The 13,855-nt window shown below is 46.9% G+C and overlaps 1 protein-coding gene across 4 annotated transcripts in view; it reads right to left on the reverse strand.

The window, feature by feature from the left end:
- The window catches only part of CEP131 (centrosomal protein 131), a 120,910-nt gene that overhangs the window by 40,796 nt on the left and 66,259 nt on the right, over window positions 1–13,855 (reverse strand). For all 4 annotated transcript variants that reach the window (XM_073606858.1, XM_073606855.1, XM_073606854.1 and 1 more), the window contains 3 exons: window positions 13,575–13,682; window positions 11,176–11,293; window positions 2,750–2,824 (listed from right to left, as the gene is read on the reverse strand). In XM_073606858.1, coding sequence (XP_073462959.1) covers window positions 2,750–2,824; window positions 11,176–11,293; window positions 13,575–13,682 — 301 coding nt within the window. The remainder of the gene's footprint in view (window positions 1–2,749; window positions 2,825–11,175; window positions 11,294–13,574; window positions 13,683–13,855) is intronic.

Genomic DNA, 13,855 nt, shown 5'->3' on the forward strand with positions numbered 1-13,855 from the left:
CGGCATGGGCCAACAAATGTCCCGCCATCCATTGAGGACACACCTTTAAGCGTAGGAAGACTTGTCAGGGGATTTAACAGACTTTGAGTTCAAAGGCTTGCAGGTAGACAGAGGGGTCTCAACATGGAGGAGGTCAAGAAACAATAGAAGTTTATAAACCACTAAAGCGGGAGGAGAATCGGCAGGTTGATTCTTAGTCTTCTTCTGTGGAGGAAGATGGGTGTTCTTGACACAAGTAGCATCATCCTTGATTATGTTGTCAACAGCTGGTCCAAAGGGACATTGTCCATCAGAGGCCATGCAGATCAAACCCTTTCTACACAACAGCTCCACCGTTCAGCACTTAGGTGTCCTATACATATATAATACCTGCTGGAGGGCAATATGTTTTCTACAACAAAATGGGACAGAAGTCTTCTAGTAAAATGTGAACAGAACTTTAGAAAGGGCTTCTAACTACTTATCGGTTGGGTCCTTACAGACAGCCATGTCTGCTTTTGGAATAGGTAGTGCCTTGTTAAGGTGGGACACTGCTGGATCCACTGTGGGAATGGACCACTTCTGCACAAAATCCTCACCAAATAGCTTATCAAGAGGTTTTCATTCTCCATACAGAAATAACTGGAAAAAACGGGTGCAAAAGGGAAAAGTTTTACATCACCCAATACTGGAAACAGCACTAGTAGAAGCAGCAGGCTTCTCCTGTACGACCCCCCCCCCCCCCCCCCCGATAAATGCTTAGTGGCCCCCGCTCAGGCTGACAAGGTTCCGATGAATTGGATGCGGCTGACTAGTAAGGGTGCAGGCTGGGGAAAGGTTCGTTGGGACCTAAAGAACGTTGTAGAAATTGGCAGAGATGGCCTAGCCGCCACACACCTCATCCGGCCCAAGCAGATAAAAGCAGCCTTAAGCTCGATACATCCAAGCCATGCCTCCAACATGTTTCGTCCTGCACCTGTTGGGGGCGTGGCTTGGATGAATCGAGGCGAGGCTGCTTTTACCTGCTAACCACTGCAGGGAAGCAGAACTGCAACTTCAAAAAAAGGGGCAACTTCCTCACTCCAGCACTGGAACCATTCAGAATCAATCATTGAGGCTGGTAAGCTGCTGAGGCCGTTGACAAATCAGGTATTGAATTGGCAGGAGAGGGAATAGGAGTACGCTTGTGGCCTCTGCAATATCTGCAAATAACTGCAAATAACTGGATGATATGGACCATAAAGTTCTGCATAACCATGACAATAAAAACCTCAACCAGGAGGGGGTCCAGCCACCCTCAACAGAGCCAAAGAGGACTCAGAGGATGGAACAGACTCTAATGCCGTGCACACACGGGCGGACTTTTCGGCATCAAAGGTCCGATGGTCTTTCCGACGGAGTTACGACGGATTCTCTAATGAACGGACTTGCCTACACACAATCACACCAAAGTCCGATGAATTCGTACAGAATGACGTACGACTGGACTAAAATAAGGAAGTTCATAGCCAGTTTTCGTCCCTTGGACTAGCGTACAGACGAGCAGATTTCTCGATAGGAACGGAGTTCCGGCAGAAAGATTTGAAACATGTTCCAAATCTAAAGTCCGTCTTATTTTCGACAGAAAAAGTCCTCTGAAGGTCCGATGAAGCCCACACGCGGTCGGATTGTCCGACGGACCAGTCCGGTTGAAAAGTCCGCCCGTGTGTACATGGCATAAGAGCAGAGGATAACCTCCAGACTCCAGATGTTGGCACCATCAGTAGGCGTGCTGCAAACATCCCCAGAGCCATTAGTAGAATGTGAGTTGGGGGCACCTGGGACATCAGGACCCATTAACCCCCACCCCCATCTAGAATTGGACATGTAGCAACTGGGCGACATTAAGGCTCAGAGTAAGCGGCAAGGCCTCAGCTTCTCATAAAACCTGAACAGCTGGTGAAGGACTGGTGGCCCAGGATGACGAAAGTCACCAGAGGTGGGCAGCAGAAACAGCTTGAAGCTCTATATTGCGCTTTTCAAGCAGAAGAAGCAGCAGAGAGATAGATGCGTGTAAACCCTCCATATCCCCAGTGCAGCGACTGGCCTCAAGTGATACACAGAGAGGACGCAAATCCTCCCACATATGTTGTACCCGTTTATCTGCAGCCTTCTATTCTCTACAGCCATTCAAAGTGCAGAATTTACACAAAATCTTGAAGAACACCAGGGAGGAGAGCTGATTGGAGGGGGAGGGAAGGGGGCTGAGGCTGTGTGCTGGAGATCCCTCCCCTGTCACCTTTTTAATCGCTTGGTGTCAGGAAAACTTGTCAGAAGTGACTCACGCAGATAGCGGAGGAAGGAGGCAGCAGACAGAAATGACACTTCATGCTCTGGACTGAGACAATTACACACTATAGAGGGATATGCTTTGTTCAGATTTCATGTCTGAGGTTTACAAAACACTTTAATTCTGGCAGTAAAAAAGAAAGCAGAGCGTGCAGGTTTGACACTCCTCCCAGCAAATGACGCCTTGAGCTGAACCCCACTTCCAATAGGGAATAATAATGGTGCCCGGCGATCCAAGGAAATGAGCTTTCATGGCTCGGCCCAGCCAACTATAGGCAGCAGTATATGCTGAAGAGCTGCCCTGTATACAGGAGGTCACGCACCCTCCGCTAAGGTTTCCAAACATCTCTCGTGGGAATATCAATATCCGGTGGCCTGACCCTTTAAGAAGGAGGACGTCCATCACTCAGCATGGACAGACAGACAATGGGGGAGTGTTTACCTCTTTCTTCATGTAGTTCTGCTCCCACGCTTGCTTCTCGATCTCTAATCGCTCCTTCAAGGCTTTGATTTCGGCCTGATGTCAAAACAGAAAAAAAACAAATAAATAGGTGTAACCTTTATTTTTTTTTTCCTTGGCATCAATCTCACGGCCTGTTACAGAGCAAGAAATCTCCGCCTCCCGCGTCACAATATATAAAGGCAATTTTTTATTTATTGCGTTGTTTCCTAACCCTTTAGGTCACTCAGATGACTCCAGTGGGAGGGGTTACCTCTACTTTAATTTGATAAATAACTAGAGAGAGAGAGAGAGCGAGAGAGAGCGAGAGAGAGAGAGAGATCGAGAGAGAGATCGAGAGAGAGATCGAGAGAGAGAGATCGAGAGAGAGATCGAGAGAGAGATCGAGAGAGAGATCGAGAGAGAGATCGAGAGAGAGATCGAGAGAGAGATCGAGAGAGAGAGAGAGAGAGAGAGAGAGAGAGAGAGAGAGAGATTTCTCTCTCTCTCTTATATATATATATATATATATATATATATCTCTATCTATTATATATCTATCTATAATATATATATATATATATATATATATATATATATATATATATATATATATATATAATCAGCTACTTTTTCAGTTTTTGCCACTTCGGATTTAGAGGGGAAAAGGAAAAAAATGTATGTACAGCTCCACTTGCTTGACAGGAGAGAGCAGAGTGACAGAGAGATGAGCTCATCAGTCTGCTGCTTCTCCTTTCCCTGTCCAATCACAGGATAGGGGAGGGACGAGACCTCTAAGTACCTGAATGTGACCTGGTATCAGCCTATTGCAGTCCTGGAATGTAAGTGGAAGAGGACGTACATACTGCCAGTCAGTTCATATGTTGACATGAAGTCAGCTGATAGCAGGAGAGAGCAGAGAGATAAGCACATCAGTCTGCTGCTTCTGCTTTAAAAAAAAAAAAAAAAAACCCTACCCTGCCAAACAGCCTGGCAATGTGTGGTAGAGCTGTTGAAATCACGGGAACGGATGGAAATACAAAATTATTTGTCATTTAAAAACAGCTTTCATAAACTATATTGCCAAAAGTATTGGGACGCCTGTCTTTACACGCACATGAACTTTAATGGCATCCCAGACTTAGTCCGTAGGGTTCAATATTGAGTCGGCCCACCCTTTGCAGCTATAACAGCTTCAACTCTTCTGGGAAGGCCGTCCACAAGGTTTAGGAGTGTGTCTATGGGAATGTTTGACCATTCTTCCAGAAGTGCATTTGTGAGGTCAGGCGCTGATCTTGGACGAGAAGGCCTGGCTCACATTCTCCGCTTTAATTCATCCTAAAGGTGTTCTATCAGGTTGAGATCAGGACTCTGTGCAGGTCAGTCAAGTTCCTCCACCACAAACTCGCTCATCCATGTCTTTATGGACCTTGCTTTGTGCACTGGTGCTCAGTCATGTTGGAACAGGAAGGGGCCATCCCCAAACTGTTCCCACAAAGTTGGGAGCATGAAATTGTCCAAAATGTCTTGGTATGCTGACGCCTTAAGAGTTCCCTTCAATGGAAATAAGGGGCCAAGCCCTGAAAAACAACCCCCACACCATAATCCCCCCTCCACCAAATGATTTGGACCAGTGCACAAAGCAAGGTCCATAAAGACATGGATGAGCGAGTTTGGGGTGGAGGAACTTGACTGGCCTGCACAGATTCCTGACCTGAACCCAATAGAAAACCTTTGGGATGAATTCGAGCAGAGGCTACGAGCCAGGCCTTCTCGTCCAACATCAGTGCCTGACCTCAGAAATGCGCTTCTGGAAGAATGGGCAAACATCCCCATAGACACACTCCTAAACCTTGTGGACAGCCTTCCCAGAAGAGTTGAAGCTGTTATAGCTGCAAAGGGCGGAGCCAACCCAATATTGAACCCTACGGACTAAGACTGGGATGCCATTAAAGTTTTATGTGTGTGTAAAGGCAGGCGTCCCAATACTTTTCACAATATAGTATATAATTATTTAATTTGTGTATTTAGCAGTTTGCCTGGAGCGGAGCTTTAATCCAAGTCATCCATACAGGACATCCAAGTTCCTAAAAGACAATTGTCTTCCTGTTCAATAATCTATTAGATGAAAGACATCGTATTGGTTCCCTGCATCGTCTCCAAAACAAATATTAAAAGCAAACGATGGCACAAGAAAGCCATTATATTCCGGATGCATGTAAATAATAAGCTAAATAAGGTACATAAATAGATTTATAGCTAGAAGGTACAATGTCCTCCAGTTCTTCCAGCTGGAGGAAAAAAAAAAAAAAAAAAACACAAATCGCGTGTCCAAAAACACGAAAAGCAATGTAGAACGCATCAGTCACAAACCTGCATAGATATGAATGAAGCCTAAGGCTGGGTTCACACTTGTGCGGGACACCACATGTTATTCAGATAGGAAAATCGCACCAGATTCCTATTCAAATCTCAGTCATTCATTTGCATAGCTCAAATCCGCTCAAAAATAGTGCAAGACCCCCCCCCCCCCCCCCCCTGGAATCGGATCAGGTGGGTGTTCACACCTATGTGATGCGATTCTGTCAATCTCACTGGGTTTTGCAAACCGTTTTGGGGCGTCGTCAACTTAACATTGACACCCACTGCAGTTTGATTGAATGCCGTGCGATTACAATGCGGTGTGGAAAACGCACAGGCTTGGCTGTGTGTCCCGCACCGCATATATATGTGAACCGAGCCTAAAAGGGTAAACTCTGAGCAGAGAGGTGAATAGGATGAAGTCCTAGCAAGAAAATCCTTTTGAGTCCTTCAAGGGGCAAAGGAAGTCTTAAACCTTCAGGTTATACTGCCACCTACAGGAGGACTGGACACTGGCAAACCAAAAATCTGTAGGCCAGCATAGGATAACCCCTCCTACTAATAGCGTGCCTCCGTTTTGTAGCAGAGCACTATCAATAGCATGATCATAAACACAGAAGGGCAGAACCTGTGTCCCCCAATGGAATCCAAATTTAGCTTTCTCATTCATTTAGGGACACAGGAACTCAAAGAATAATGTTTCCCCAACATTCCCTCCCCCTGATGTGTCTGCTGTACCATGTACTTATATGAGAAAATCTCCTGTTCTCTTTGTATTGCTTCCTTTGTGTGAAATCCCTGGTGATCCTGCTAGTCCCTCTGCTTTCCTATTAAAAACTGACCACACTAAGCATGAGAGTACATCGTGGTCAGTTCTCTAGCTGTGCTGGGAACTCAGCCTGCTCTTCTCCAATGATCAGACTTGTCATGACACCCCCCCTGCACAGCCATTTCCTGGGAAGCTTAGTGTGCTGCTGTTTCTCCTCCCCACCTCTCATGCAGTTGAGAACAGAGCGGAAAAAAAAAGAAAAAAGAAAAAGGTATTTAGAATGTTTTTATATGTATACACAAGTGCTTTGCCTTTCATATCCATTTTAAACTGAATGGGTTGTTTTACAAGGTGAGGGGGTCACATACACATACTTTAAACCCGGAGGCTGGCAACCGGTCGATCGCGATCTACCTACCAACAGGTCCCTGCCCTGTCGACCCTCAAGTTCCCCTCCTCCTCCCCCCTCAGAGTGTCAGCTCAAAGCACAAAGTCAGTCCTAGATAGCAGAGGCATTCCCCGCCCCTTGCATGTGCGGCTACAGGGCAGGGAATGCCTCTGATGCCTAGGATTCGCTGTCATCTTTGACAGCACTCAATTGTGGGCTCTTGCACACCTGTGTGCAGTGCGCCGATCCCCACAGGCCATCTTCTCCATTTCATTCAAAGGTAACATCATGTGACGAAAGAGAAGGGATCAGAACACCATACAGGTAGATCTGTAACAGCAGCTTCCCTGCGCTACTCTGAATTAGGAAAACCAAATATGGACACTCCTGACCTCCAGTACCATGGCCTCCTGATCCCTCTGTAGCGTGCCCTCCTGACACCTCTGTAATGTGCCCTCCTGACCGCCCAGGACTGTGTATTCCTGACCCCCAGTACCATGTCCTCCTACCCCCCTCCCCCAAGACTATGAGCTCCTCACCCCCAGGACCATGGCTTCCTGATCTCTCTATAGTGTGCCCTCCTAATCCCCAGCACCATGTCCTCCTGACACCTCTGTAATGTGCCCTTCTAAACCCCCCCTAATATTGTGCCCTCCTGACCCCCCCCCCCCAGGACTGAGCTCTCCTGACCCCCTCCACTTCCCTACCTACTACTAACCTCTGTAGACTGTTATACCTACTACTGACCTCTGTAGACTGTTATACCTACTACTGACCTCTGGGGGCTTGCTAGTTAACTTCTTAAAAAAGAAAAGTGCGTAGTGATGATCTTTGCTCTCTTCCATGTTGTCGTGGTAGATCTCCACCTCTCGAATGTTGCCTACCCTTGGTTTAAACCTTCAGGAATGTCCAAATAAGGGGTGGGCAACACGGCTAACAACTGCTAACAGTCGCACAAAAGCAACATAAAATTGGGGTTAAGTGCTCAGCTCCAAGAGCCGCCTGACGGATCTGACCCTTGAAGCTGACATCAGAAGAAGGTCACAATGTCCACCAGGTAGAACTTAGTGCACATGTGAGTATTAGGATCAGCTATCAGTCATGCAAATCTGGGAAACAGGCGACTCGAAACAAAAAACCTCACAAATCAAACAGTGATGGGAAAGGGCGAGACCTAACCTATTTGCTTGAATGATTTTCTGTCAGAGCCACTTAGAGATGGTGGAACAAGAAGCCGGAGCTCTATTATATGGACCATCCGGGATGAGAAAATGGAAATCGGTCTTTCAGAAAAAAAGACAGACATAGGGGAGAGAGAAGACTCTCACGTCCTAAACCGCATACAAACAATGGGGAGAAATTTACATTTTGTTAACTGGAGCTGGACAGAGTAAGAGAAAGAAAATATCCTGATGGAGGTGAAAGGCAGGTACTACTCTGGGCAAGAAGGCCTGGGTCTCACTCTCACCACCACCTCGTTCCAATGAAAATACAGGATAAGGCCGCCAGTTCAGACACTCACCTGGCAGAGGTGATGGCTACTAAAACACTATTCTGGGTGAGAGTGGAGAAAGAAATGTCTAGAGAGAACCAGATTCGGATCCCATGGAGTCACAGAGGAACAGAGGAGGAGGAGCTACAGTGGGGAAAATAATGAGTTGATCCCCTGCTGATTTTCTAAGTTTGCCCACTTACAAAGAAATGAAGGGGGTTCTATCATTTTTATCATAGGTGTATTTTAAAATTATAGAGACATGATATCAACCAAAAATCCATAAAAATAAAATAAAAAAAACACATGATACAAGTGTTATAAATTGAGTTGCAGTTCAGTGAGTAAAATAAGTATTTGACCTCCTACCAACCAGCAATAATTCTGGCTCCCATAGACTGGCTACAGTAGGTGCTCATGTGGTACACAGATTAGTCCTGTCACTGTAAGGAGGTTCTCCTAACGACAACTCGTTATGTGTATAAAAGACACCTGTCCACAGAATCTCTTCCATTCAAACCTCACCATCATGGGCAAGACCAAAGAGCTGTCAGAGGACATCAGGGAGAAGATTGTAGACCTGCACAAGTCTGGAATGGGTTACAAGACCATCAGCAAGAAGCTTGGTGAGAAGGAGACAACTGTTGGAGTGATTATTTCCAAATGGAAGAAATACAAAATAACCATCAATCGCCCTCGGTCTGGAGCTCCATGCAAGATTTCACCACATGGGGGTGAGGATGATCATGAGAAAAGTGAGGGATCAGCCCAGAACTACACAGGAGGAGCTTGTGAATGATCTCAAGGCAGTTGGGACCACAGTCACCAAACAAACCATTGGTAACACAATACGCCGCCATGGATTGAAATCCCGCAGAGCCGGCAAGGTCCCCCTCCTCCAGAAGGCACATGTACAGGACCATCTGAAGTTTGCCAATGAACATTTAAATGATTCAGAGAAGGATTGGTAGAAAGTGCTGTGGTCAGATGAGACCAAAATTGAGCTCTTTGGCATTAACTCGATTTGCAGTGTTTGAAGGAAGAAAAATGCTGACTGACCCCAAGAACACCATCCCTACAGTCAAGCACGGAGGTGGAAACATTATGCTTTGAGACGGTTTCTCTGCTAAAAGGTACTACAGGCTGACTTTGCTGCATTGAAGGGCCAAAGGACAGGGCCATGTATTGTAAAATCTTGGATGAGAACCTTCTTCCCTCAGCCAGAACACTGAAGATGGCTCATGGATGGGTCCTCCAGCATGACAATGACCCAAAATATACCACCAAGACAACAAAGGAGTGGCTCAAGAAGAAGCACATTAAGGTCATGGAGTGGCCCAGCCAGTCACCAGATCTTAATTCTATAGAAAAATTTATGGAAAAAGCTGAAACTTCGAGTTGCCAAGCGACAGCAAAGAAACCATAAGGATTTAGAGAACATCTGTAAGGAAGAGTGGACCAAAGAAACGTCTTACCTCTGTGCTTGCCAACAAGGGTTTCTCCACCAACTACTAAGTCGTGTTTTGCTTGGGGATGAAATACTTTACTCACTGAACTGCAACTCAATTTATAACAACATTTGTATCATGTGTTTTTTCTGGATTTTTGGTCGATATTCTCTCTCTATCATTTAAAATACACCTATGATAAAAATGACAGGCCCTTCCTTTCTTTGTAAGTGGGCAAATTTACAAAATCTGCAGGGGATCAAATCATTATTTTCCCCACTGTAGATAGGAGACCTCCAGTACAAGATCGTCAGAAGACAAAAGTCTCTGAAACAGAAGATAAAAGAGACCTGACCCCTTATGGTGCCAACAGTCAGTCCCTGCTGCAGAAAGGAGAGATTTTGTCCCATAAAGAACCTCCTGGGGTGGAAGCCCTAAAACTCACACCAAGCGAAGAATGTATTCCATGTCAGATGTAAGATCTTACAAGAAGTAAATTTCTATTCAAAACACTACGAATCACGGACTCAGAGATGCCCCTGTCCCTCAGAACCTTGGAACCTTCAACAGCCATGCCATGAAGTAGGATGGTAAATCAGTTCTTTGGCGACAACCCGACTATTCAGTAAACGTAATGCCACTTCATCGCTCACTCAGTCCTACATCCAATGTAAACATCCCTTGTAATAGAAAAAAAAGCATGACAGGACCTCTTAAATATGAGATCAGGAGTCAAAAAGGGATCTCATATTTACACTAAAATGCAATAAACAAAAAAAAAAAAAAAAAAAAAAAAAAAAAGGTCCCTTTAAGAGCTATGGGCGGAGGTGACGTTTTGACGTCGCTTCCGCCCTGCAATGGTATGGAGATGGATGGGGGCCATCTTCCCCTCACTTGTCTCTATGCCACCGACGTGAGAGGATCAGATTGCCTCCACCGCTACAGACGGCTCCGGTAAGCAGCTGAGAGCACCGGAGCGCGGCGGGAGGGTGGGCCCTCTCCCGCTGCCATAAAAGTGATCTTGCAGCGAATAAACCGCAGAGACCACTATTATCGGAAACCGGACGAAAAAGAGTATATCGGGGGTTATGGCAGCTAGCTGCTGCCATAACAACGATATTCCTCTTCAAAGTTAGGATGTATATCAGCGTGCGGCGATCCGAAAGTGGTTGATTAAAAAAAAAAAAACGAAAAAAAAAAAAAAAAAAAGTTTTAGTATATTCCCTATATGTGCTTCTCTATGCAATGCAGGCAGATCATGGCTGGTGGGAGGGGCCAGCAGGGGGCTGTTCATAGTTTCCTGAAATTATCACAGCTCCCGGCCTCAGTAGCCTTCAGTCCTGATGCAAGCAGTGGGAGGAGTTATGCAAATATCAAAATGCTTTGGTTTTTGTGAGTCAGTCTGGAGGAGTGGGCGTTCCTAGGTAGGCTGTATTTACATAGGTAACGCCCACATTTTCTGAACCTCCGTTATGAAAAGAACTGAAAGGGTCGGGCCAGAGACAGGCTTGGAAAGTATTAGAAATCAGGTGTGGACAACTGTAGCCCTCCAGCTTTTGCAGAACTACAAATCCCATCGTTCCTCTGTGAGTCATGTTTGTAACTGTCGGTCTTGCAATGCCTCATGGGACATGTAGTTCCACAACAGCAGGGGAGCCACAGTTGCCCAAACCTGGGACGATGCTGGGCGTCCTCCAGCCAGGAAATGAGGGCGGGGCTCTATCTGACTTGCTGCAGCTTCTAATGCACATTGTGAGAAGCTCACAGTGTGCAGTGAAATCAGAGAAAGACATTTCAGTCCAGGAGAGGAGCCGGTACAACCGTGCAAGACTGATAGGAAGGCCGGAGGAAGGATAGAAGACTGAAGGGGAGGCCAGAGGGAGGATTGAACTCTCTGCCATCCACCAAAAACGGCACTATGACGTCTGGGTGAAGTGACCCTTCCTATGACTGGATAAAGGGGGTGGTTACCTGGTGCCTCCGGTCTTGCTCCTCTTTGCTCTTCTCGTACTCTTCTCTCAGCACGCGGGTGGCCAGGGAACAGTTGTCTTCCAGCTGCTTCCTCAGTTCATCCAGCTCCGCCCTCTGCCTGTGTAACACACCAAAGAGATTGATGAGAACAGACGACACACACGGCTCAATCTCCTCCCACCAATACGCCATGTAACCAATCAGCAGCTAAACCACAGCAAAGTGCACTGAGGGGGGGTCATTTGTGAAATATTCTGATATGTTTGCCAGCTGCCGTTCTGCTGCCTATTAAAAGGCCAACTCCGCCCAAAACAGAGGTTTCTACTGTGGGGGTGCACTGGTGAAAGGCTAATTGTCTTCTTGGGGACCCCAATGCCAACATTTTCCTGCAGGAGTTTCTGGAAGCCATATCACTCTCTCAAATTTGGGTCAAATATATCGTACGGATAATCCATTGGGGTGAGGGTGTACCGCCTTTATTGGGGTAAAGTGTACCGCCCATATTGGTGTGGGGGTATACCATCTTTGTTGAGTTTGGGGATTTCCCACCATTATTGGGTGTGGGGGATGTACCGCCATTATTTGTGGGGGATGTACCGCCATTATTGGGTGTGGGGGATGTACCGCCATTATTGGGGTGGAGTGTACCGCCATTATTGGGTGTGGGGGATGTACCGCCATTATTGGGGTGGAGTGTACCGCCATTATTGGGTGTGGGGGATGTACCGCCATTATTGGGTGTGGGGGATGTACCGCCATTATTGGGGTGGAGTGTACCGCCCATATTGGTGTGGGGGTGTACCGCCATTATTGAGTTTGAGGTGTACCGCCATTATTGGTGTGGGGGTATACCATCTTTGTTGAGTTTGGGGATGTACCGCCATTATTGGGTGTGGGGTGGAGTGTACCGCCCATATTGGTGTAGTTGTATACCATCTTAGTTGAGTTTGGGGATTTCCCGCCATTATTGGGTGTGGGAGATGTACCGCCATTATTGGGTGTGGGGGATGTACCGCCATTTTTGGGGTGGAGTGTACCGCCCATATTGGTGTGGGGGTGTACCACCATTATTGAGTTTGAGGTGTACCGCCATTATTGGTGTGGGGGTTTACCATCTTTGTTGAGTTTGGGGATGTACCGCCATTATTGGGTGTGGGGGGGATGTACCGCCATTATTGGGTGTGGGGGGGGGGGATGTACCGCCATTATTGGGTGTGGGGGGGGGGATGTACTGCCATTATTGGATGTGGGGGGGGGATGTACCGCCATTATTGGGTGGGGGGGGGACGTACCGCCATTATTGGGTGTGGGGGGGGGGGAACGTACCGCCATTATTGGGGTGGGGGTTCCTGCCATTATTGGGGTGCAGGGTGTACCACCATTATTGGGCTTGAGGTGTACCGCCATTATTGGTGTGGGGGTTTATCACAATTATTAAGATGAGGGTGTACCGCTATTATTAGGGTTGGGTGTGTACCGCCATTATCAGGGTTGTCATGGCGGTTAAGCAGGAAGTCAGAACCATTTCTGGTGTTTTGGCTATCTTCTTAGTGGAGATTTCCCATGACTTCCTGTCCCAATAGGAGGTGAGGGGAAATTTCCCCCAATGGGGGGGGCGCATGCAGACTTCAAAAACACCTGGAGGGGGCGCTTTCTCTTCTTGGAGTTGGGTGTTTTTAGTAGCTGAGGGTGTCTTTTATATTTGGAGAAAATCTCATGCTATTTGACGATGGGTCAAAACTGGGCAGTCAGATTCCAAGGCTGCAGATAGACAATTAAAAAAAGGGCCCTCAAAGTGTAAATTATTATTACTTTAGAGCGGGGATCAGCAAAAGATTGATTGTGATCTACCTATCATTTGCAGCCTTGTGATGAGGGGGAAGATCGTGTCCCTGCTGTGCCGTCCCTCCATCAGAAGTGCCCTTTTCCCCCTCATAGGCAGGAGTGGTGCATGGAAGTGGCAGCAAGACATACCTACCTGGTCTGCTGCGCTGTGTCACCGCTCCTCTTGCACCCATTTCAGGCGCTTGTGACATTACATAGAATTTCTTGGGGTGGATCATTTGGGACCAGCATGCTAGAACAGGTAGCTATGTCTTACCACTGCTTCCCTGCGCCACTCAGCATATAAAGAATGGGGGGTATAAAGGAAAGCATTTCTAATGGGGACATGATGGTGGCACTGTGGAAATATTGGTAGCGATGAGTAAGACTGACGTTACTGGGTTCCCCCACTTGACCACCAATAATGGGTGACACGCTAACAACCAATTTATGGTTTATTTCTCATCACCGACACCCACCCACTTTAATTTGGCCATGCTCCCTTTAAGGAAGTGCCCCCCCTTCAGGTATGGAGTTCAGGCATTATAAACCAGAATCCCCCTCCAATCTCTCACCTGGCGGCCTGCTGGTTTAGCCGCTCCTTCTCCTCGGCCACTTCGCTGTACAGACGCCGGCGCTGTTCCTGCAGGGACTGCTCTTCCTGCACCAGCTGCTTCTCATACCTGCACACACAAAGCTTCACATCATTAGAAAACACAGGTGACAATGTTTGTCTGTTCTTCCCTCAATACTATAAAGATTACAGGGTAAGTGTGTGGATTTTGGCTTGGTATCAGCCTCCAGCAGTGTACTGTACAGTTTTGTACACCCGAGCTCAGACTGTGAGAGGAAGAAA

The sequence above is a fragment of the Aquarana catesbeiana genome, linkage group LG12 (genome assembly GCF_042186555.1).
Source record: "Aquarana catesbeiana isolate 2022-GZ linkage group LG12, ASM4218655v1, whole genome shotgun sequence".
NCBI classification, from domain to species: Eukaryota; Metazoa; Chordata; class Amphibia; order Anura; family Ranidae; genus Aquarana; species Aquarana catesbeiana.